This window comes from Gadus morhua, chromosome 2 (genome assembly GCF_902167405.1).
Source record: "Gadus morhua chromosome 2, gadMor3.0, whole genome shotgun sequence".
In the NCBI taxonomy this organism is placed as follows: domain Eukaryota; kingdom Metazoa; phylum Chordata; class Actinopteri; order Gadiformes; family Gadidae; genus Gadus; species Gadus morhua.
Genome location: NC_044049.1, coordinates 27,994,347 through 28,019,352, shown reverse-complemented (window position 1 = coordinate 28,019,352; position 25,006 = coordinate 27,994,347). Strand labels below are relative to the sequence as shown.

At 43.1% G+C, this 25,006-nt stretch overlaps 2 protein-coding genes across 4 annotated transcripts in view; one reads left to right on the top strand and one right to left on the bottom strand.

Annotated features, from left to right (window-relative positions):
- Positions 1–3,668, bottom strand: part of ppl (periplakin) — a 17,694-nt gene extending 14,026 nt beyond the window's left edge. The window contains 2 exon segments of the mRNA XM_030350418.1: positions 354–456; positions 3,280–3,668. Coding sequence (XP_030206278.1) covers positions 354–456; positions 3,280–3,335 — 159 coding nt within the window. The 5' untranslated portion in view covers positions 3,336–3,668.
- The window catches only part of si:dkeyp-72e1.9 (syntaxin-binding protein 4), a 65,348-nt gene that overhangs the window by 16,593 nt on the left and 23,749 nt on the right, over positions 1–25,006 (top strand). Inside the window, exon 1 of one of the 3 annotated variants that reach the window (XM_030350420.1) lies at positions 22,417–22,654. The exons of 1 other annotated variant lie outside the window; for it this stretch is intronic. In XM_030350420.1, the coding sequence (XP_030206280.1) occupies positions 22,608–22,654 (47 nt within the window). In that variant the 5' untranslated portion in view covers positions 22,417–22,607. Of the gene's footprint in view, positions 1–22,416; positions 22,655–22,828; positions 23,096–25,006 lie in introns of those variants that run through there. One more of the 3 variants, XM_030350419.1, reaches the window with a different exon arrangement.

Below are 25,006 nucleotides of genomic sequence, written 5' to 3'. Positions count from 1 at the left end.
CCGTTAAGTTGAATCATGCTTCTCTGCTTAGAAAGGAGTCCGACGAGGGGGCTCAGCCCACTGGGCGTCCCCCTAGGGAGTGGGTGGGACCAAGGGGAGGAGAGCGATGAGGGGAGACCCAGAACTTGGTGGAGAGGTGATTTCTCAACACTGGCCTGGAATGCCTCGGGATCCCCCCATCAGAGTTGAATCCCCCCCCCCGGATAAGGGGTTTGACGATGAGGAGGAAGAATCATGTTTGACTGAACCTAAAACTTGCATTTTATTAAATGAAGAAAGAATACACATACGAAGGCTCTCATCATTTTTAATGTAGGTTCAACCGTTGTGTGAGAGGTATTATTGGTGTGTACCTTATTGAGGTTCTGCTCAGTCTCATAGATGTTCTTCTCCACTTTATCAGCATTCTTCTGGAGCTTCTCTATCAGAGCTGCGAGCTCTGTAGACGGAGCCGTCCTGTAGGGAAATTATAGAAAGAAATAAGGATGGTTGATTAAAAATTGTTAGAATAAAGTTGATTGAAGACCACATAACTGAAGGTTTTGTGGTCGTTTCTTTACCCATAAATATTGAAAAGTGCAAAAATCTGAACTCTAACAAGAATGTGAGTGAGCTCCACAGTTGAAATAATGGGAATGCTTACTAATTGAAACCAAGCATTGGCTCAAAGAACAACAACAATAATTCAAGCAAAGTATTTGATGCTCCAGGGTTTTTATACATCTGCTCTGTGTTCCTGTGCTGCTGAGTATTGTTCATTATGTAAGTCAAAGGTAATGTGAGTAAATATATATTTATTTTTTACACCATCCCCGGCTGAAACCTGTTTACAGCCTGCTGCTCATCTAACCCATCAGCCCTCCTGGCGCAACTTTTGGATTTTTTACATTTTATCTTTTGTTATAGAACTGAAGAAAATACAAACACATTACAAATGCAACTGCCAGAATAACTAGTTTCAAAAAGTCATCCATAGAGCCTTACACCTACAGCTTAGATATGGGCAGGACTAAGAAAGAGACATACAGGTTTCTGTTTCTCTCCTACGGCACGGAGGATACGTCATAAGGCTTCAACAGCTATAGCATTAGCAATATGTTGTGCATGTAAATTAAAACTAAATGCAAAATAAGTAGCTACATGTTGGCCTAATTTACTCGCAAGCAACCAGGTTTGTTTTGCAGTTCAAAGTTGTGCAACATTGTTGAGAAGTGGGATCCATTTTCTGGTTTGAGCCCACAAACCGATGTGGGTTTATGGACCAAACTTGCTCTTCACAGGAACAAGTTTAAACAAGCACAATAGATGGGTTGAAGGTGTTGTTAAACTCTAATAGCTTGAGGGTTTAGTCCGATTTCTCTTTATCGCTCTGCATATTTGAAAATGGACAATTAATTAGGATAAACAAAAACAGGTAATGCTGCCTCCGTGTGTGCTTTTACATTGCATCCCAGAATTCCGGAAGCAATAAAGATAAACCATTAGTAATCCCCAGAGGGAAATCCAGGAGTCCGAGCAGCAGCAGCCATGGAAATGAAATGGGGAGAGCTGCAGGTCAGAGTAGGAGTGTAGAATCAAACCAAGATAACAGGAATACAGTTATAAGAATATGAATAAAGATACAGCACTGAGCAGCTGGTTCTAGATAACTGGCCTGTATCTCTGAATCAGAGGCCTGACACGTAAGAAGACAGCGTCGGCGTCAGAATAACGTACATTTCGTTGAGCGATTGTTGCTTTTAACAATATTGGCAAGTGTATTATTGAGTATTGAGGTGCTTTTTGATGTGCATCGTATACATGTTGATGTGTAACGTTACAGTAGCAGTTTCATGCAAGCCACATGTTTTGAGCGATCAGAACTACGTGTTAGAAGAAATTGAAGAGAAGTAGGTAGAACTTTGAGGCAGAAAGGTGTTGGACTCCCAAAAGGATTCTGTTTCATCTTCAAAGATTTCTAAATCCCCTAGTTTAAATGCAACACCAGGTTTAATCCTGAACCAAATCTGTTTTAATGCAACTCTAGGTTTAATCCTTAACCACAGACAATACAACATCAACTATAATCCTGGAGCAAATCTATTTCAATGCAGCACTTTCTTTGATCTTGAACCACAGACACATAACATCAACCCCAAACCACATCTACTGAGGTAACGAATGAGGTTACACAATGGGGATTGAGCCTACGGTTCACTGATGAAAGCATGCATTATGTATTATGAATGTATTATGAATGTTCCTGGGTGTCGGTGGCGTCATTCATTCAAATGACGTGTTTTCCATCAGCCAGCAGTGGTTGTTCTGCCGGGGAGAGTAGGGCGCAGCAGCAGCGACAGACCTGCTCTTCAACCCGCTTGTGCGCGCAGCGACACCCTTTATATTTTCACCACAGGTGCTGCCAAAGAGAGGCAAACGCAGGTCTTCGAGATCTACTCCGATACAACGTCAACTCTAATGCTGAACAACATCTTTGGAATCCCAATAGTAATAGTAGTTCTATACTTTGAAGTTCCGCCGACCTGGTGGTAGTCATATGTGTTGATTGTAAGGTGGAGCTGCATTACTAAGATTCCATGGCCTTGATGAGTCTAAAGGTGGCTCACACCCACCGGAAACCATTAGATTACACTCCAAACAAGCTTTTTAGTTTCTACATCTCTCATGCTCTACTGCTTTTTCCTGATATGACAACAAGTCTCCAATCTAAGGAATCATTGTTGCTAAATGACTAAAGTTTACTCGAGTTTGACAAAAGGCCTTCAGCTTTAGATAAAGGCGTCTACTTATCTGCATACCCTTATCGAGTAGAGTTTAATCCTCCAAGAGAAGGAATGAATGACAGTGGATCTCCATGTACACACATAGACCACCTACCTTGTCAAAATATTGTTCTACAAGAATACAGTCTTTGCACTTAAAATAAAACAAAGTAAAGCTCAAAAGTTGGTTGGGGTTGGGCCGTGGGAGAGGTTGCAGTCAACTATGTCAATTCCTTGCGAAACTTATCAAACCAGTTACCACTACACTCCTTCAATGCAAAACATAAGACCGCACCCACTGGTTCACTTGAAGAATTGGCTTTGCATTCGCTTTTACATGCAGTCATTTCAGTAAATTCATGCACTAAAGTAGGCCTACAGTGGCCTATATAGCGCAACACGGCGCAACATCGTACACTTTTACATGCAAAGTCATTGATTACCGTACGTGTCAACAATCGCACATTTTATATAATTTCTAAAAACATGTAGAAAAACTTTAAAAATGAAAACTCACGTCTGGTTCGGCTGCGTGATCACAACGCTGGTTTTCGACTTTCGACTTTTGAACATCGTGACAGCTCGTTCCTTCCGAGTTCACCTATCGATGGCTTCGAGAGGGCAGGACAATCCCGTCAGAACGGTCGAGCTTCGTGTGACTTCTTGCTGTTGTACGTCCGTATAGGTTGTCCTCCTCACGCATATGCTCCAAAAAGACACCAAACGAACTGACTAAGTAAGCGACAGCAGCCTACCTCCCTCCTGTCAACCCAACGATACTTTGCGAGTGAGATCCGGCAGAACACCCTACTGCGGTGACGTTTACACCTGCTTTATTAACTTTGTTACCTGCTCTTCAAGTGGAGGTGGGACCAAGTACCGGTCTGAGGCCTCACCTGTCACCAGTCGACGACGTGTGGGTGTGTCTGACAGCATAGCCTCTTTTCCCTGTCATACACACCTCCCTTTTTCTTTAGTCGATCAGGCAACAGTTTATTTATTTATTTATTAATGCTCGATTTGATAGGGAAAAATACAATCTTCATTGTATTTGTTCTCTGCTCTCATACTAACAGCAGCTATGATGCAACTACCATAGTGTTTATAAGGAATTCTAAATGGCAACGCCCGTCCCCAAGGCTTTTGTGAAAATAAGAGATTAAAACAGTGAGGTAAGGTTGTAATGCAGCAGGAAAATGTACAGTTTCCAGCTGGATCGGCTCCAGCTCTTTGGTTTCCCTGTTTTCACAGAAAGGTATATAGGAGCCTTTTGTGTAAATAAAGAAATCTTACATTTAAACGCAATCTGTACACAAACTTGAAACATTTTTTATTGTTTTTGTATGCATTGTATGTATACTATGTTTGGGTCTGTGAAACGCTGAGCCCGATGTGACAGCGTGTAGGTAATTGAACATTAAGGAAACGTAGCCTACAATAAAACGAACACACCCTCAGTGACAAGGAGAGGTGGGTCTGTCCAGGGACACTGGTGGAGCCAGTCAGACGTGTGTGTGTGTGTGTGTGTGTGTGTGTGTGTGTGTGTGTGTGTGTGTGTGTGTGTGTGTGTGTGTGTGTGTGTGTGTCAATGTTTGACCAGAAAACTTATGAAATACATAACATTGTAGTAACACAATACTTCCACACTAATTCCATTCTTTAATTCTGGCATTAGGATAAAAACTTGGAACGATAGTGACCAAGTATTTCCTAATATGCAGCTCAAGCTTCATTGTGATGAATGAAACAGGGATCAGAAATCTTGAGTATGTCAGAAATCTTGAGTATGTCTGTCACAAATGTCCCCGGAACGAATTTGACCTCCCCATAACTTAACCTGTAAGACACAAAGACACTAAGCACTCCAAGGTGCACGGATCGCACCAAGATGGTATCAGAAGAGGTGGGTGTGTTCTCTGAGGAAAGCGAACCCCACCCCATGGAGTAGGATAGACCCTATGCGTGCAGACATGGAGACGACACCCTGGGCTTTAACGACAAGGACCTGAAATTGGATGTGTCAGCCGGTGCAGTGAGATGTAGAGTGGTGGGATTTTTGCTCCCTTAGGATAAAAGAACACCAGGCGACATGTTTCAACTCTCGAGATTATTCTCCAGCGCTATCACCAATTCCTTTCAATTTTCACACAGAACAAATGAGATGAATAAATCATTTATTATACACAACCGCATCTGGTAAGGATGCCCACTGGGCGCCTTCCTTGGGAGGTGTTTCAGGCACGTCCAGTGGGGAGGAGACCTCGGGGAAGACCCAGGACTAGGTGGAGAGATTATATCTCAACACTGGCCTGGGAACGCCTCGGGATCCCCCCGTCAGAGCTGGTCAATGTGGCCCGGGAAAGGGAAGTCTGGGGCCCCCTGCTTGAGCTGCTCCCCCCGCGACCCGACCCCGGATAAGCGGACGAAAATGAGATGAGATGAGATGAGATACACAACAGTACATCTACAAAATAGAATTCATGAACATGAAATGTATAATTCATAAAATGTAATTAAATAAAAACATTTAAAAGAAAAGAGATCAACTCCAATGAAATATTAAGAAAAACTGTGGGCTTAATAATTACTAACAAAAAACATGTATGCCCTCAGTCAAGACTTCAAAAGTATTCCAAAATGCTTATCATTACAAGTTAAGTTACAGTTTTTAATCAGCTGGCTGGATTGCCTTTTGACGGCTACTCTCTGACGATACACCCGGTAACATAATGGTTAAATATATTTTTTTAAATAAAACAACTAGTGACTTGCCAAACATTGAATAACTTTAATAATCTTCTGTAGACCTCCATTTATCCCCTTATTTGTAGGCAGGGGGTCGGAGGCAGAGTGTAATCTATGAACATCTGCACCTCGGGAAAAACGAATAAAAAATGAAAGGGTTAATAAAGACACCTGTGTTATTTGAGGAGAGACGCGTTCCTTTTTTACCAGGTGAGGCTATGTGAGAGCAGAAGAGAGACAGGAAGGCAGGGTGTTGCATGTACAACATTGTGCAGCATTGTAGTGCGTTGTCACGACCCTTCACCCCATCAGCCCTGGCTTCACCTGATGATAGTGCTGTCGTCAATAGAGGCACTCAATCATTAACCCCACACCAAGCCCACCTTCAAAGATACCAAAAGATCAGTTTACCACTTACTTAGTTGTGTTCTATTTGGGACTTTTTTGGGCTTTTAAAAACTTTACCTTTTTATTATACGTATATAAAATTATAAGCTTGAGTACAGTAGTAGTAGTTGTAGAGCTCAACTGGAGCATACAGTATAGGTAAAGTATACAGTAAACAAACAGGAAGACGCACTCATAGGGTGTGGGCCTGCGAGACCTTGTGTCCCTTGAATGGAATGCCTCAATGGCTTCGACTGGCACAACCACATTCTGATGATGATCACTAAGATTCAGCCAGCACTGAATGCCATCAGGTTCTGACTATCTTCGATCATTACTTTAAAAGCAGAGAGGCAATTACATACAAAACTTTACAGATCATCTGGGAACAATCTTTTATTTTACATTATGTGGTTGTGTGTGTGTGTGTGGGTGTGGGTGTGTGGGTGTGTACGTGCATGTGTCTGTGTGGGTGCGTGCGTCTGTGTACGTGTGTGCGTGTGCATGTACTTGTGTATGTGTGTGTGTGTGTGTGACTATGGAGTGACAGCTTTGTGTCGGTCACGGGTGTCTACTCCCCTTACAGAATGCAGTTGAAGGAGTTGGTATCCTCTATTGTCAACGCTACAGCCATGCATTCCCTGCAGAGGTGGAGCCCTGAGGTGTGCCCGTCATGCTGCCCTGATACCTGACGGCCCTGTCCAGTGGCATTTAATATGGGATGGTTACCACAGGTTCTTCATACAGATGAAGACCATACTGAGTACTATATACTTTACTTCTGCTTCATTATTTATGCTGATTGTGTGCGTAGATCTTCTCTCTTATTTCTCTTTAGTTTCATGTGAAACGTAAAAACACCCACACACACAAATATTTCACACACACACACACATGTGAGATACACACATGTGAGACACGCACACATACACACACAAAGACAAGCTCACACTCCATACAAAAACACACACACTTTTGTGCCCCTAAGCCATGAAAGATACAAAGAATGTTGTATCCAAAAATCGCTTACTGACAACTTTTATATTTGTATATTATGAACAATGAGACTCGAGTTCAAATGAAAAGCAGGGGAAAGGGATAATACTGGAATCCTTCTGATGTTTGACATCTAAACAGCAGGGCAAGAAATAATAAAGAAATAGACCTTCACTTTGGCACCATGTTGCCAAAGTGAAATTAACTGTTGGGAAAATAAATGGGGTTGCACACATTCGTCTCCATCTTAGGATTGGCTCTTCTAATATGTTTTTGACATACGCTAATCGTACTCTTGACTATTGAGGTTAGGGTTAGGGTTAGGATGTGGCCCACAAACTTGGGCCACATGCCACATGCACGCACACACACACACATGCACACAAACATACACACCCACGTGAACACACACCCACGTGAACACACTCACCCATATGGGCTCACACAAATACATAGTCTACTCTGTGTAAACAGAAATGAGCCATGGGCTAACACATTATGTTTGCACGTATCATACATAGTTTCAGTTTCATAGTTTCTGTCACTATCACAATCACACATGGCTCCGTCGACATAGATGCAACTAAGCACGAAGTGACTGACCAAGAAAACTTTTCAGATATTTTAATTCCTGTGTTTGTTCAAGAACAGGGATGTTCTGTTTCCAAGCTAAAGTCGCTCCACCCCTGGCAGCTACTGAGGACAGTAGAAAGAATCCTTCTACTGTCACGCAAGAGAAGCACTTGCATTGGTTGCATTGAGTTCCGGTGTACATTTTGAATATAAAGATGCATTATAGTATTATTATAGTTTAGTATAAGTGGAATACTTTATTGACTTTCCCCCCCACACACACACACACCGTACCCCATTATCTCCAGGCACACAATCAATGACGGGCAGAAAAAGTAACTGACAGAGCAATCTAAAAAACGCATGCTTAGCAACACACACACACAAACACAAAAACCCAAACCACGCACACACCAGCAGCAGCATTCCTGCGCTGCCATATCTCTGTGTGCATGGGTCATAAGACACTGTGATCAGACAATTATGCACCACGCCTCACCGTGGTATGGCACAGAAAGGAGTGTTACCACCACCTCACCTGCATGCCGTAACCTGTTCTGCAGGATTCAGAGGACACACTCCCTCCTCCCTTCCACCTTCACTCATTGTTTTTTTTGTTGCATATATTTCATAAAAGGAGGCGGAGCTGACTCCTTCTCTGTCACTCCTGAGGACACCCCTTACAGTCACATGCAGGGTCGCATGGCAGTGCCGTTCAGGCATATTATAAACAACAACGATGGCTTCCGCCCTGATGTATCGCACATTTCATGGCTCTGATGGGTTGTAGGGATGTTAATTTTTATCCAGAGGCATTTTGGTCTGCGCCTGTTGAAACCAAAAATGTTAATAAATCCGATATTAATCTTACTGAAGATGATTAGAAGTTTTGAAACGAGATATTGCATTCAACAAGCCTCCAGGTGTTAAAGAGTCAATGCATTCTTCCATGTACATGTCTATTTATCTATTGGAGATCCCCCAACCTATATTCTAAAGATACAGAATGCAAGGTTTGGTGCAGAAATTTGAGAAAACTCGGCCCGCATGTATTGATTAACGAGTCCAGTGAAACGTTTGGCTTTCCCACATAACACCGCTACCCAGGACTGGAAGACAAGCACTTTAACATCTAGGCCAAATGGTGTGTGTTAAGGAGTCAATGTTTTCTTCCATGTGCACGTCTATATGTCTATTGAGATGCAGACCCCCCCGGACCCACATTCTGGGACTTGATTGACAGGTTTCTCTGATTCAAAGCATTCCTCCGGCTCTCAGCTCCACCCTGGTTTCACTTACCCCACCTAGCATACTTTAGCTTCATGACTCACCACCGCCTTAGTATTTAAATACTTTAGACCTTGGGCTCTGAAAATATGGATGCTTGCCTTCCCACAGTCCCAGTGGGATGTTGTAAAGAGGGCTTTGACCTCACTCGGTCTGGTTACAAACAAGGGGTTGTGTATGTCCACACAACCCCTTGGCCTAGATGTTAAAGTGCTTGTCTTCCAGTCCTGGGTAGCGGTGTTATGTGGGAAGGTCAAACGTTTCACTGGACTCGTTAATCAATACATGCAAGATAGAATTTACACATTGTATCTTAACACTTTATTTGCGTAAGTATGTTGCTGAAACAGAAAAAGATATATATGACATACTCGCTACGTCGAGGGATTGTAGAGGAACCGCAACAAATGTAATGCGTATGCCAAGCTAGTCGTTGAGGGGGAGAACTAAAGCCAAGACACATGGCTCGTGTTCACTAACTCTGGAGTCGCAAAACACAGTAGCAAAACATTTGGGATGATACATATTCATTTTCTTTTGCCTTGTTCTGTCATTTCTGACCTGTGTTTTGTACAACAAGATCATATTTGACAGAAGTTAAATTATTTGTTGCAATGTTTTTTGCCCAATAGAAGCAGAAGGCCCCCTTTATGGTGGGCTTCAATGGAGTCAATTATACTCTTTCAGCCATTTATCCTCAAAGTGCAGTGTCCTATTTGATATGATTTGATTTGTTTTGACTTGGTATGGCATTTGCATTTGGCTGCTGGTTCGCTGCTCTCACTCACTCACTCACTCACTCACTCACTCACTCACTCACTCACTCACTCACTCACTCACTCACTCACTCACTCACTCACTCACTGAACTGAACTGAACTGAACTGAACTGTCATTGTCTGAAACTCACTCCCTGCTTGATTGTATTATTTGAAACACCCATGAGAAGCCAAGTCATATCTCAGCTTAAATTAGCATTAGGGACAGTATGTGGAGAATTTGTCATTCTTCTGTCTTAACAAGCGGTCCTGTCCAGCAAAGCATAAACACCCTGTGTGAACGACTGTGTAGGACTACTCTCGCATATTTAGTTCACCTAGAAATGGGCCAGCAGTATTTGAATGAATGAATGAATGAATACTTTATTGTCATTGCCAGAGCAGTGAAATTATTACCAGTTACATCTCATCCAAGAAACATACAAGACAGTGTGGGGAGACAGGACGGAGAGCCGGTCGGGCGCATGCGCCCCTCGTTGGATAAGAAAAAGGTAAACAAGAGGGTACACGAGGGGAAGAAAAGGTAATTCCCAAACTATGCTCCTCTAAGGGGGGCAGAGTGTAGGGATTAGAAAAAAACACCTCAGCACATAAGCAACATGTCAAAAACATCCCAAACACATGTGAGAGGGGGGAAGGGAGTCGGGGAGGGGGGGTGTCCCAGCTCAGACCCCGGGAGGAGGACGCAGCCAGCGGGCGCGTCGCATCACTCACGGCATACTGTACTGTGACGAGGGACGGAGAGGGGGAGGAGTCCAGAAGGCGGTGAGTTCAGGGAGTGTGTGTGTGTGTGTGTGTGTGTGTGTGTGTGTGTGTGAGCCCAAGGACCCATCTCCGATCAGACTCAACAGTGTCTCTCCCGTCTGATGCTGGTGACGAGGACACGACCGTTGCCGTGGAGACGACCACGAAGAGTTCTGATCCAGAGACAAAGTTCACGGGAGGAAGAGGATAGTAGGGGGGGAGGGCATCTGTCTGCATAACAACAAGTGGAGTGGAGAGATATCAGCCTTCCAAGGCCGAAGTGGGGGAGCCGAATGAAGATAACGATTGCTTTGGGTCAGGCCGACTCTGCAAAAGTCTCTCTGATACTCTCTCCAATATTCCAAATTCCAGATTCCAAAAAAGCCGAATTCGCCGAATTTCGGTGGCCCGTTTAAGCCCGATCCAACTTCACCAGAATGGTATCCAGATTGCGATTTAGTTCGCACATCAAATGAGTCTGTGTGTCCGCAGCCCGGCACAATCCATCAATGACGGGCAGCTTCTCAATAGCCGAACATGCTGCCATCGCCACCCTAGCTTTGCGATAGAACAGGAGCCCGCAAACTCCAAACAGCAGGAATCCTGTTATCATGATCCCAATTATGTAGACGTCTTCAACATCCTCGACGGAAAGTATGGCGAGACACAAAGGCCTCCACTCCTTCCAGGAGTCCATCACGTACCCCGCTGGAAACGTTCCGTCAGGGCAGGTGGGCTCTCCTTTCCCCATTTTTCTCGTCGAGAAAATTTGATCAATAGCGTTGACAGACCAGCCAAACAGAACCATAATTTAGGTTTCAGATAGAAATGCAGAGAGAGGCTTTCGACAGATTTAGAAGAGACAGCACAGGACAGAGACAAAGAGCAGAGGAAGGAGAGATAAGGGCCGGGAGGGAGCAGAGAGAGAAGCGACCGCCTTCGTTGGAGGCGGTCGCCTCCAGAAGTTAAGTGTGTATTGTCACTTAACTTCTGCTGTTTGACTTCAGGGAGTAAGGATCATTATGAAACTAAAATGAGCCACAGAAGAGGTGCACTTTTTGCAATCAACATTGGCCCAAAGATTATAGGGTGAGACAAATATTTATCCATTTAGAAATGTTCAAGTGAACTGTTCCTTATTCCTTCCACACATGACATTTGGTGAGCCAAACATCTCAAAACGTCCTCTGGGAGATCTTCTGGATGGCAGCGGAGCACACTTGCTATGTCCATTATCATCATTTTGCAATAAACTGGATATTCAACACCACCACCCTGCATCCTTTGTCTGTAGGAGTCCAAAATAAGTCCCCAAAGTGGACTGATGCCGCTGCCTCGCTGGCCTGAAGTAATGGACTGGAGTGAGCTGCAGCTGGAAAACATCTAAACACACCTTGATTCCCATTACATGTATGCTTTGTGTGCCTTTGGGACAAATCACAGCATTGAGAACGATGAGACTTCCCTCATCATAGTAACCATCAATATACTCTTGGCTGACGGTCCTCAACTTCTTGACATCAGAACTGCCATTGACATCATAAATCAATCCATCATCATAACAAGGCCCCAGCACACCACTGCTCCCTCCTGGTTAATATCCTACATCTTAGACAACAACAATATATATATTAATCCTCCATGTACTCAGTCATACACAATGTCCACAAAGGTTGAGTACTCGGTCACCGGCTTAGATTAGGCAGTAGGTAAGGCATAACACTAGGCAGAATATAAACGGGCGATTACGGGGGGACAGAGCTTGACTCTGTAGTAAGCTGGACGAGGCAGATGAGCAACCAGGAAGGCAGGCCGATGAGCATGCACCCTAACCCTAACCCACTCAGGCATGTAAGTGGGCAGGGATCCTTGGGCAAAGGATCTCCACGGAGTCGGGAGTTGGTCTGGGAGGTAAACAGTGGATGGATTATGCAGAGCTTTAAATTATAGTGATACAATGTTATAGTTTGTTTATAGTTTATAGTTGTTGCACAGAGAGCCAGTGTAATAGAATCAGCAGGGAAGTGATATGTTCCATAATCCTTGCTGCTTCCCAAGTAAATTGTATCTAGTCAGGGTGTGCAATGTCCTACTACTAACACAACCTATTCCATGCATGTTTTATTTCGATGACCTACCCTTTTGTATTATCAGGTAGAGCTTTATGGTATATCTTGGCCTTGTTTAAACATTGAAACAGTTTGCTGAATAGCTGCTAAATACTTTTTAGCCGCCGGCCTCTTCCCCCACACACACAAAAACACACACCTTCTAAAACACAAACCAACGCATGAATCCATGGATTCTAGTGAGGTGGGACGCTTTGACACGTTTCAAAATAGACCTCAAGTCTATTTTAGCCTTTAGCTGAGCACGGTACTTCCGTCTGCTGCTGGTCAGGCGGGCTAATAGTTGCAGCTCTCATCGATCCAAGTCGGCGCGTGTCCGTAGGGCCGACCAAAGGCTTTGGTGTAGGGCATTATGCCTTCCACCACCAGCTGCGTCTGTTGCCACAATATGTCCGCCCGTCCTCTGGTTATCATAAGCTACCCTGACATGTTTCTTTTACACCAGACTTTTCAAATGAGTGTCTTCTATTTTAAACGTTCCTTTCTGTTCTGTCGTGGACCTCGTTGCTTTAACCTCACCAGGCTTCTCCTCTTTTAAACCAGTGTGTCGTGATTGCTGTTTGCTGGTGTAACAGCTGCTACCGCTCCAGGTCTGAAGCTGCTCCTGCTCATGGTACTAAACAACCAGCAGCCTACCATGAAACCAGTACCAAGCCCAACTGAAGCCTTTTCTCAAAGAGCTGCCATCCCAAGTCCTATCTTTGCCCTCTTTGGAGACACTCATTTTTGGGTTCCACTCATCATATAAACAAACCTAAAGCATTGTTTTATTTTGAATTTGGCTTATCCCTAAATATACCATTTGAAGAAGTTTGATTTGGATTGTTCCTCTTCCTCAACCTTCATCAAAAACATTTGCTTGATCAAAAATGTAGCTTTACATTTTCATGTTATTGGTGTTGGTTGGCAGGATCTCTACTCAAGTTAATGTAGGTCGTCATGTAATTCAGCCTCCTTAACGCCAACTATTTGCGTGTGTTCTTGAAAAGAATTTGCATTAATGTTCACAGATATTTCTCACTGCTCTGGGACCTATAACAGCGCTATAGATCCAGCATTTAATTGAAAAAGTGATTTAAGGGATGCTCTGTGAGAATGTCCACTTGACTGCTCCTGCCTCTGTGAGCCCATTTCATTTCTAGACCACCTTTGGCTAATTACTGACCAACCAAGGCATGTCTTCCATGATGGGGTCTGGGAATCCATCTTGCTTGTCAGTCATAGGTGGGTGCAGTCCTTCTCAACAGGGGGAAACATAGTGAGTGAGGAAGGCAGGAATCCAAATATGCCTACTAGTCCTATGTTTAATATTATTGTACACTTAAGGGAGCACACGTTTTAACTGAGATACTATTACTGAGCACAAAAGCGTGCCTCTGTCAGGTCCTGTGTGCGCTTTTCCCCTCCAAGGGCATCACAGACAGTTACCAACATGCACACAGTGTTGTATGTCATGTTGACCCTTAGAGCGGATATTGGGACAGTGTGATTAATATTTTGTCAGACAGGTTAGGGTCAGTCAGCAGTAAAATCGGTTGTTGTGTAGACGTCAGGTTATAAACAAACACACTGGACCTCTCCCCCAACTGCGAACTATCTGTCGTATTGATTTGAAGGGAAATGAGTGCTGACACATCCACCTAGTCAGCTGGGGGAAGCGGCCTAGCTCCCAGCGCGTCAATTCACTTCGAGCGCGAAGCTAGGGATGACTCTATTCCCATCTCTGGAATGTCTTTTTTTTTTTTTACTTAAGCTCCTATTGACCCGAGTTGAGCTGAAGAATTTGAACATATTTTGGAATCTATATGTCTCTTCTGAAACAAAGGGGCAGAGAGCTTGAGCGTTTCGATGGACTCTCGCTCATCTACTGGTAAGTGTAATTCTCCTTCTGTAGTTTAATCTGAATGTGGCCATTATTAAAGTCACTGAGCACGCAATGGCGCCCTTGGTGGCATCCTTGGTGTGAGAGAAAGAGCAGGATAAAATGTGCTCCAGGGCATACTTTGCTTTCATTTGTCAATCTCAGGGGGAGGAGTCAGCCTCTGACCCCTGAGATTCGATGCTGTGTTGGCAACTAATGGTCAAACTAAAGCTTTATTGAGGCATGATAGTCATTTTGAAAACTCCTCTGAAGAAAAAATACTTGATGCATACAATTCTGTTTCCAATCAGACAGAGGTAAAATAAAGTTTATTTAATGATACTCAACTCCAAGAAGCTTCCCGAGTTGTGGGACTACTTTCTGATTTATGTCTCGGGAGCTTTAGAGTTTAATCCTGATAGCAAGCCTGTGGACCTCGGACTATTCCCTCTCAGGATGAACCCCACCTTTAAGGACAGGTAGGTGTTTCACCGGGGCTCTGGCTTAGCCTTGGAGCTGGCATCTGGTCATTCCTGGTTGCAGTCAGGATATTCATTGTAGGTATTGTGAAATGTGGATTGGGTTAAAGGAGCACTGTAGGTAACGTTCTCTGTTTAGCTTATTCCCTGGGAGCCTATAGGCTAACCCTCCAGATGAGTGGTCTGGATGTATGGATTTATGCATTATTATATCTTGGCATAATGGGAAAATCATCATTTCCAGACAGGTTTTACAAAACATATCTAGCAAATGAAGATAGATACTATTTTGTCTCCATTGTCTCCATGAAAAAATGTGTTATGGTTTGATATATCTGTGCTGTGTCATCAAAGTTGGTCCAGGCACCTCTGCCACATATTGTTACATGGCTATCTCTAAGATACTCAGGAAGATAATGCATTTCTAGACTTTATATATATATATTTAGACCTTGCAGTTTGTTTTGGTCAACAGGATTAATGCAATAGCAATAAGACCATAATTTATTAACTGAACATTCTCCCAGCCTAAGTTCGATACATTAAGCTATTAAGTAAACAAATCCAATCTATTTCCATTATTATCACTACAATAATTATATCTTCTATCTTTATCACTACAATAACACTCATACAACACTGTGCTTACCAAACATTGGAAAATATAATTAAATATAGCAACACAGGCTTAAGACAACTCATTAAACAAGTTGCAGGCATAATGACAATGACTTAGAGCTTTCTAATTTTGTATGGACTGATACAGGAGTTGAATATTAACCCAATGCTAGGTCACTTCTGTTATGATATGTTCTCCCAAATACACCAAGAAACCAAAATAAATAAGGGATGAATCGACTTGATTTCTCAAATGCAATACTTCTAGTTTGTAGCCTACTGTTTAATTATAAAAATGTAACTGTACTCTATAGGTTTGGACTGGTGAGGAACAAACATTTTCTTTTAAGTTTATAGCAAAAATATTATATATAAATATATGACAATTAAAAAAAATGGTCTGCCACATCACAGCTGAAAGAATGAACCCTTTCTTCCAAAGGCCACACAGATTCGCAGATACTCCTAGCCAAGGATGTTACGGAAGCTGGTGACAAGAAGATTCTCTAGTTGCATTTTAATATCATGATACAATTCCGAACGTCTATTCTGAATCCATTAACATATGTAGTAGCTACATATATTAAAATGCTTTGACTGTCTTACAATGGCAATAATGGTCAGCAGCAATTTACAGAGCTAAGTTCAAGTTCATGTTTAATCAAAATGAATGCATTGAAATCCATATGAAATGTGAGCTGGACTTGGATCTGTTGTGGCCTCATAGTACCTCACGTCACCGGTTTAAGACCACATTATCCATACTTTATGCTTCAATGATACATATACTTATCAAGGCTTACATCTTGGAAAAAACAGCTGCATTTCTCATATATGAAGGAAAATAATAAGATCCAATTTAAATTGAGCCTTTATTGATCCCAGTGGAGTCCCTTCCTGACTCTGCCTATTGATTCACGAGGGGGTGGGCGGCTGACTGCTCTGGGATCCAGACTTGATTCTACCAGAGATGTTTAGCGGGTATAAACGCTGACCCGTCTGCCCTTGGGGAGTGCATCTTGGTGTTTTGCGCTCCGATTTATTGATGCCTCTATGCTTAGTTGACTTTTTCATTGTGTCTATTTAGCATAGTTGATTAATTGTGTACTCTGACCTTGTATGTACTTTGATGTTAGAAAATTTAAAGAGACTAATTGATTGGCCCTAATTAGCTGACTAGAAGCTAACCAATTCTAAATTAAGTAAAACTAAAGAATAATAGTTTCATATCAATTGTGACATTTGGATAACATTCACGATTGTTTGCCACTTTGTTTGGCATTTCATTATAAGTCAATGAATGTTGGAATTTAGTCAGATGGTGACGCTGAATGACACATTTCCAACTGTTGAATGCAATGTTTGATTGACACAAAACCTAATACGTAGTCATGCATTCAAGTTGGATAAACATGCAAGTACAACCAGCTTTTTGCCAATACTATTTTTCTTATTTGATTTGAAGTCAAGTGATAAACTTTACATATACATGTTAACTGACTTTTGGTGCAACTGAAGAATTATAGCTAAATCATGTCCAACAATAATGATAATAGTCTTATTAAAAGACACCAAAACCATTTCACAAAAATTATCCCCCAAAAAATCGAAAAATGCATATAATATTTTCAAAAGATTAGCTGTCGGGGATCTCTCCATGCAACAGTTCACAATTGAGGAAATAAGATATGCGTGATTTGCTCTCTCAGCTAATGTTATACCACTGATCCACTTAAAAGGATGATGAATATGTTTTATTCAAATATCCTCATCATTTATAATATAATTTATAGATAAGTAACTGTATTTATGAAAAACTCAGTTGGATGGAGCCGCATACATAAATTCGTTTTTATGTAGCGGTTTATACTTTCCTATACTTTCCAATGTAGAGAATAAACAGACAGAGCCGATGGTCCTTCAACAAAAAGCGTAGGCGTGTAATTCCAAAATATTTTGTCCTCAGTGAGTAGTGAAATTTCACTTAATTATAATAACATGCATCCCAAATATGCTTTATCAGACGAACACTACAATGCACTTCCACCACTTCATCTACAGGGGGCAGCATTGCTCATGCAAATAAATGGTCCCCCATGCTTATTTTTGCCTTCATGGACCTCTCTCCCTCCTTCATGCTCTTTTTCACACATCACATACACACCATACCAAAGTTGTTTCTCAAACTGTGTGTGTGTGTGTGTGTGTGTGTGTGTGTGTGTGTGTGTGTGTGTGTGTGTGTGTGTGTGTGTGTGTGTGCGTGTGCGTGTGCGTGTGTGTGCGCGCGTGCGTGTTTAGCTTCTCTCCTGGCCTATGGTTAATTTCCCAGCCATGATGGAATAATGTGCAGATTTATGGATAAAAGTTCAGAGGGAAATTGATTTTTGAAGTTCTGGGCTACCCTCAACGATGATCCTGAGATGTCATTCAATTAAAGGCATTATTTGTAATTTTCTGTCGATAGGGGGCTCTCAATCAAAACAATAACAAAAGTCTTAGTTTGATGATGTCTAGTGTTGGCCCATGGGATTTGTTATGTCCACCATTTCAAACGCTGCTCCGCAGCAATCATGTTCAGGGGCGAGGTAATGTATGCGAGTTGTAATCACATTACGTTTAATCATGTTTATTCATTTAATGGCATTACCGCCACTAAACTTAGTCAAGGCACCGTTAACTTTCAACGTTTAGAAGAGTTGATACCACAAACAGGTTTAGATAACGTTATATGGTGAATTCTATCGTGGGGTTGCACAGTGTTATTCGTGGTCATAACAATCATGCAAAAAAAATCCTTTACAGTGTGTAATTTACAGCATTTATGCGTAAACAAATAAATGCTGATCTATGTTCAGCTACTAGCTGTATATTTAATATTTTTGTCAGTTTGTTACAGTGAATAACATATATATTTATAATGTATATTATTTGGAGCAAAAACAAAAAGGAAAATGGCTTCTACAGGAGCGTATACCATCGTTTCACAATCTTCTGGATCTGGGTAAGTATTATTTGGAGGGTTACGACATTATGGCTACTGAGGTTGTCGTACTATAGAGCGCAACGCACTGCTACGCTCTATAGTATGATAGCGCTAGGGTGATTACATGCTAATTGTAGGCTGCTTAACACTTAGTAGGGTCTAAGTCTCTTCCCTTCATCCTTGTCCTTGTTTTCTCAAGCTCGCTCTGAGCTTGAGAGCTCATGCCATACTGCTCTTCTCCATCGTGTCAAGTGCATCATTTAATCATGATATGCGGAACGCATAATCCGAAGTAAATAGTTCCGACAAGTGAGGCAGTCACACTCCCACCAAATCATGAGTGATATCATTGACTTAGAAAAACAAACATACTCCATATAAGGACATTCATTCAAGAAACACAGTTTTTCTATGAATCAACTTATAAACAGGAGAGTGAAGGGTGTCTGGAGTCTTCAGCCGGCTTCCAACAGGGTCTTCTGAATTGGCCTGTCCGGGAGAACAGGTTTGGTTGTTCTGCTTCTTCCCTTTCCATCCAGAGTTGAGTCGCTGATTAGCAACTTAAGTATTCTCACTCTTCCATCCTTCCCTTGGTACACTTTGACAACCTTTGCCACCTTCCATTGGACTTGTGGTGTAGCACTATCTTGCAGGAGAACAACGTCATTGACCTTAGCGTTTCTGCAGTCTTTAATCCACTTCTGTCTGTGTAAGAGATTAAGGAGGTATTCTTCTACTCTACTCTTTTCCACCATGTCCAGAAGTGGCAGCCTAAGGGTTTGACTCTACGCCATCTCTTGCAGAGGTGAAGATCTTCCTTGAAAACCTTTCCAGGAGCTGGGGAGATTATTGTAGACTCCATGGTCAGGATGTGGTTTGGAGTCAGCGGCTCTGGACTGAATGGATCATTCAGATGATCAATGATGAAAGGTTTGCTATCCACAACCGCCATGACCTCGTATAGAAACATCTGCAGGGAGGACTAAGTTGTCTGGCTGATTGTTGGAGAATGGATTTTAAGACACTTCTGATGGCACAAATTCGTCTTTCCCAGACGCCACCCATATGACTTGAAGCTAGGGTGTTCTTTGAGACCCTATTTATCCATCTCTTTCAGGCTTCAACAAACATCTTATCTGTCATACTGGATTAAAGCTCATGCTGGTCATTCCTTGTACTTGATGGTGCACTCAGTTTCTTATACCCAACACAAACACTGAGCATAGTCATGTGTCTCTGAACATTGTAGATCACTTATCTTATGCACTCAATTCGAGATTGGATTTAGTAAGTAGTTTATGTTACTTTCAACAATTTGCAAAGATAAAATACGTAACCAAATTAATCCATTGTACTTTTTTTATTACCCCATTTGAATCTGGAGAAATAGTCTGCACGGAATCATGAATGGAGCTACACATGTGTTGATTTACTTATTATGTATAAATTGCAATGATTGATAGCCTACATGAGGTTTAACATCACAATGTTATTATTCATATAACATTCAGATTATCACACCAACAAACCTAATTCTTAACCCAAATTCTATTTATTAGTTGGATCTGTTTGGCTGGTGTGGCCTTTGGTCTGCTGCCCTGGTCGTCAGGGACTGGTCCGTCCCAGACTAGCCCATGATCCGCCTTGGCTGAGCCGGATGTTTTGGTTATCAAGGAGCACGCTGTCATGGATGACATGGGTGGCGGCCATGATTCTACCTGATAAGAAGATCATTGGGAAAGTGTCTGGCCTGAAGTTAAGCCCTGCGAGGGCAACCGATGCCCCGAGTGCCACACTGACCTCTGTTTTACTTCTGGCCAAGCTGTCAAATGCTGCTGCACTACTCCTTGCCTACTATACTACGCTTATTCTTCTTCTCCAACGGGGGGGCCGAGAGTCATCTTAAGGAAGCCATGGAGGTCACTAATCTCCTTAACTTCAGGCTGATCGTGGCGTCGGTAGTGCTATCTCGCCGCCACCTGTGGGTCTCTCAAACTAAGCTTGCACGCCCAGTGCAGAAGACCTTCCTGGGCCGTCCCTTACGCCGGAGGTTACCTCGGGCTCAGGAGTAGAGGGCACCGACAGAGCCACTCAGCCACACACACACACACTTTATATACAAACATGTAGACACAAGGCCTTTGTCCCAAACAGACCATACAGCCGAAATGCAGTGTTCAATCCTTTATTTGCTGGTCCTTGCAATAGTCAAAGAGTCCTAATGCTTTCTGCATAAAAGTAATTGACCCTGTCAAACATGCAATGCATTGTATTGGTGTCAATGCAAGTTAGTCTTTGTACAGCCTTCCCAAAAACAAAGTTCAGATGCCTCAGTCTCAGCCCAAACTCACTCCAAAGGCATTGTACACCTTATTCCGATGGGAAACATGCCTCTGTTGACAATGGCTTCATCTCTCTGACCCAATCTCTTTGTCTATGATGCTGTCTGCCGAGTTGGAGGCTACAGTGGGGCATGTCTGCCTGGAGTTGAAAGGCTGGTGTTGTGGGAGGCTCCTACTCCCTGCTGCTTCTTCCTGGTCACCAACTATTTGTTGTCTTAGTTTTGACGGGTGACTCTCCCTCTCTATCAGTGGCAGCTGGCGTAGACCATTCCATTGTGTTCTGAGGTTTGGGCGTCATTTTGGTCGTCCGCTACATCTGGATTTGACCTTTCGGCCTCTCCTGGGCCTCGTCACCTTCTTCCTGAATTGCTTTGGCTCGGTCGAGCCCGTACCCAGCTTTGTAGTTGTCGGGTTGGCCGCTTGTCCTGCCATTGGGCATGGGTATTGTGGCAACCCCGATCGTCAGCGGCTGAGATTCCCGAAGGAGACGGACCAAATAGGGTGTGGGTCAACGGTTTTTATTGCGTATAACCACTTAAAAAAGGTAAAACAAAAGACAACGAAAGTTCTTCCACTTATGGGGTAAAAAGGGTGAGGGAACTCCAGGTCCGGTCCGTCGGTGAGGTCAGCATGGCTCCCTTTCCCGGCTTCTCCCGCGACCGTCGCTCCCTCTCAGCACGAGCCACATGGCTGAGAGCACCCCGAATGAGTGGAGAAGCAGGCTATTTAAGCTGCTTCTCCACCGGTTCCTCAGGTGCTCCTCATCTTCTTAATTGGCAACGGCTGGGTTGCAACAGTATGTTGCCAGGGGTTGGATGTGCATTTGTCCCTGAAAATACCTCTTTGTCTGCAAAGCTAGCATTGCTTTTTTGATTGTTTATACTAGTAATTTCCATGGCCTTGTCTTATCTTTCTGCCTCTTGTATGATTTGTCTCCATTCTCTGGGCCACCGTCCATGTTGTGGGTTCCTAATATGCCTTTGCCCAGGTCGTGTGTGTTGTTTTTGTTGGTATGCAGTGGGTCTGGGTGTGGTGGCTCCATTTGTTAAGGGACCATTTGTGCTTGGATTTTGGTGGTTTATCCTGCTTGTATAGTTAGGTGTGCTTCTCGTTAGGGTTAGTCATTTTCTTCCAGCACTGTCATTTGATTCTTTATTAGGTTAGTCTGCATCTTCTTCTTTTCTCCCCCTTTTGGGGGCTCTGTGCCCTTGGATATAGTGTATCAGGTGCGCACTTTGCTCTTCCCATGTTTTATAATCAAATCCCAGCCCTTGGTGTTGGCAAAGCTCTTTGCACGTGGTGGTCGAACGTGTCATATATGGCATCTCTGCTTCCACCGAATCTTTTGAACATCAACTTCATGTCAGAAAATGAAAAAAATTGAAAACTCAGAAAGCCATGTGGGCCACGTGGGAAGACAAACAACGCAATTGTGATGATGTTTATTAAAAAAGCATTATTGGTTAACTTGTATTTATTTAGATTCCTTCTAAGTTTTAATTTAAACAAAACATTTAATCCACTTCATCGAGGTGAGGTCTGATATTTGAATCGGGCTGTCGTGAGATTTCCTAGACAGAGGAGCAACTGACTGAACAGAACTTGTGATTGACGCAACTTCTGCGGTGCCTTCCCATAAGATAAAAAACGAGCTGCGACGCGTGAGCGTGAGGAGTGAGGGAGCTTTGGTTTTGGTGATCTCTTACGTAACGGCATTAGCGTGTGGTTAAAGGTATCGATGTTTTTGAATGAACTGACTAATGAGCACGCTAGGGCCGGTGTTAAGGCGACGGCTGGCAACAGACAAGCATGCGATTCGTCTGAGGTGAGACCACCAAGCGCGACGGAGGGCGCGAGAAGTAAAAAAAAAAGGGGCGGGAAAAACTGAGCGACCGTTGTCCGGAGAAGTGCGCTCGTGTCAAAATGCCAACGTTTTCTGTCATGTACAAAGGAGCCGTCATCATAAGCAGGTAACGTAGCGGACGGGATTAGGTTATGAATGTTTTTTCTGTAAAAGCCAAACGGAATAACTTTTGTTTTGATTGTGGTGAGTTGGCTGCTGGGTTGTAAATGGTTCGCACATCTGTTGAATGTTTCAGCCTTTTAACTCTAGTCGGAAAGCAGTCTTATAGGTCAGGGCAGCCTCGAGCGCCGTCTCAAAACCCGCTCAGGTCGCGTGTCAGCGGAGGTGGTGCTGAAAGGAAAGCGTTCCCGTGAGGCTATATATAGGCCAATATATGTGAAGCCTACTGATCTGCTGCCAACGCTGTATTATGTTGATCCATCTTGCGTGGCCATTGTCTCGACGGGGTCGGGGGGTCTCGATACATGACGGGGAAAAGCAGTTGTCGGTCGTTCCGCTCCATTGTTGGGCTCGTAGCCCAAAGCTATCGCTCTACTTCGCAACTAAGGTAAGAGATCCTCCGCCGCGAGATATTGTCTTTTGACTATTGTGAAGTAGAATACGAAGGATAATAACACTGTACAATTCGACACTTTTGTAGCATCTTTACGCATATCGGTGTTATGGTAGAGCGAATTTAATTGGGTCTGATTGATGTAAAGTGAATCAAAGGATTTACTTCAAGATGTTGTGGACGCCAAATGTACTTAATTCGGGGGACACACAGGCCACGAGGGGGGAAACGAGTGCAATGCCCCCTCAGTTCAAATAGTGTGCCCGCTTAGTTTTGTATCCATATTTAATATCGCGCAATCTGCCCATCTGTCCTTCCCTGCACCTCATGCGTTATTGGGTCTGAGCGCTTCATCCACTCTCCCGCACGCGTGTCGCATCAAAGTTAGACCTTTCACCAGCTGAAAAAAACAACGTTGATTGTGATTGGCTTTCCCATTAGGTAGGCTACTACTACAGAATAGATTTCAGTGCGCAACTGATTTGAATGTACGAATCGACACTCCTTTGAGTTAGGATAAGAAGAGGCAGCCTGGCTGGGCTTGTATTACATTGTAGCTCTTTGGAAAGGGGAAATATCGGTAATACGTGAGAAATTATTTCTTCACGGGCATTGCTCGATGCAAATGTGATGTTAATGTTGTTTTGGTATTGTTTACTTGCTTGCTTTGCAATAGATCGCTGAGGGTGGGCAGACCGTGACCCAATCTCTCTTTTTTTTTGTCATGTGCAGTAGACCTGCTACGGCACTCTAGTGGCAAGACAGCCTTGTTGGTGAATTCCATGTCCATGTTTATAGGCGGTGCAGTAGCCAGGCAAGACAGCAGCGGGGTCCTGCAGCTGCATTATATACAAGATTATTATGCCACCTGTGTTATTAGCAAGTGAGAAATAGCTGTGCCCCCTCTGCCATTTCTGATGCCCCCATGCCAAGTTAATCCTGCCTTCGGATCAGCTGTCTCCCGCATAATTTGAACACTGGGATAGACTTTATATTATACTTTATTCCTGATTTACATGTCATCTAGTAGCATAACTTTAAAGTTGTAATCTTGAAGATGTATGATTTGTTCTCTTTATACAAACAGTATTGCCACCAACACCCTGTTTATAACATTCATAAAACTGGAAATACAGCTGCAAATTCAGTGGGCAAATGGCTTAATCAGCATTGTGTTCACTCATTTGGCCATCAGACTTAACTGATACTTATTCACTGGAAGATATTCAAGGTAGCATCTTTAGGCAACATGATGCACTAATTTGTAGTTGCGACAGTAGGATTAGGTGTCTTGCCACCAAGACACTCGGATGACCCGGGGATCGAACTACAAACCTCATGGTTACACGTCAACTGGCGCCACCTCCTGAGCTAAGCCGATGTTCACTCCGCGGCCAGGGCCTCTAGTAACAAGCTTATCTATTGGCACCAGAGTTCAGAATGTAATCTCTGTTGTGCGATGTTCCTTGGTTACACGGTCTGATTTTGGATGATGACATAGTAGTATAAAATGTATGTATGGTGTATCTGGTTGGGTTAAGACCCAATTAAGGTATATAATGGCACCAAAGTGCAAGGACAAACCCCTCCCACCCACACACACACACACACTCACACACACACACACACACTGTTTGATCAACAAGAGTGTGTATGTGAGGTCTGAGGAAGAGTGTGAAGGAAGGAGGGACGTAAAGGATAAAGATAGGCAACAAGAGCCAGAGCTGGTGGGAGAGAATGAATCAGCCTCGATCACCAAGGATGGGTCACTGTTTCAACCAATCATTGTACACATATATATCAATGCAATATATGTCTTAGCAGTGATTTACCTCTGGGTTCAAGCTGTTAACTACCAGTATGTATTGAACCCAGACTGTGTTTTGTGCTATCCTAAGCAAGTGG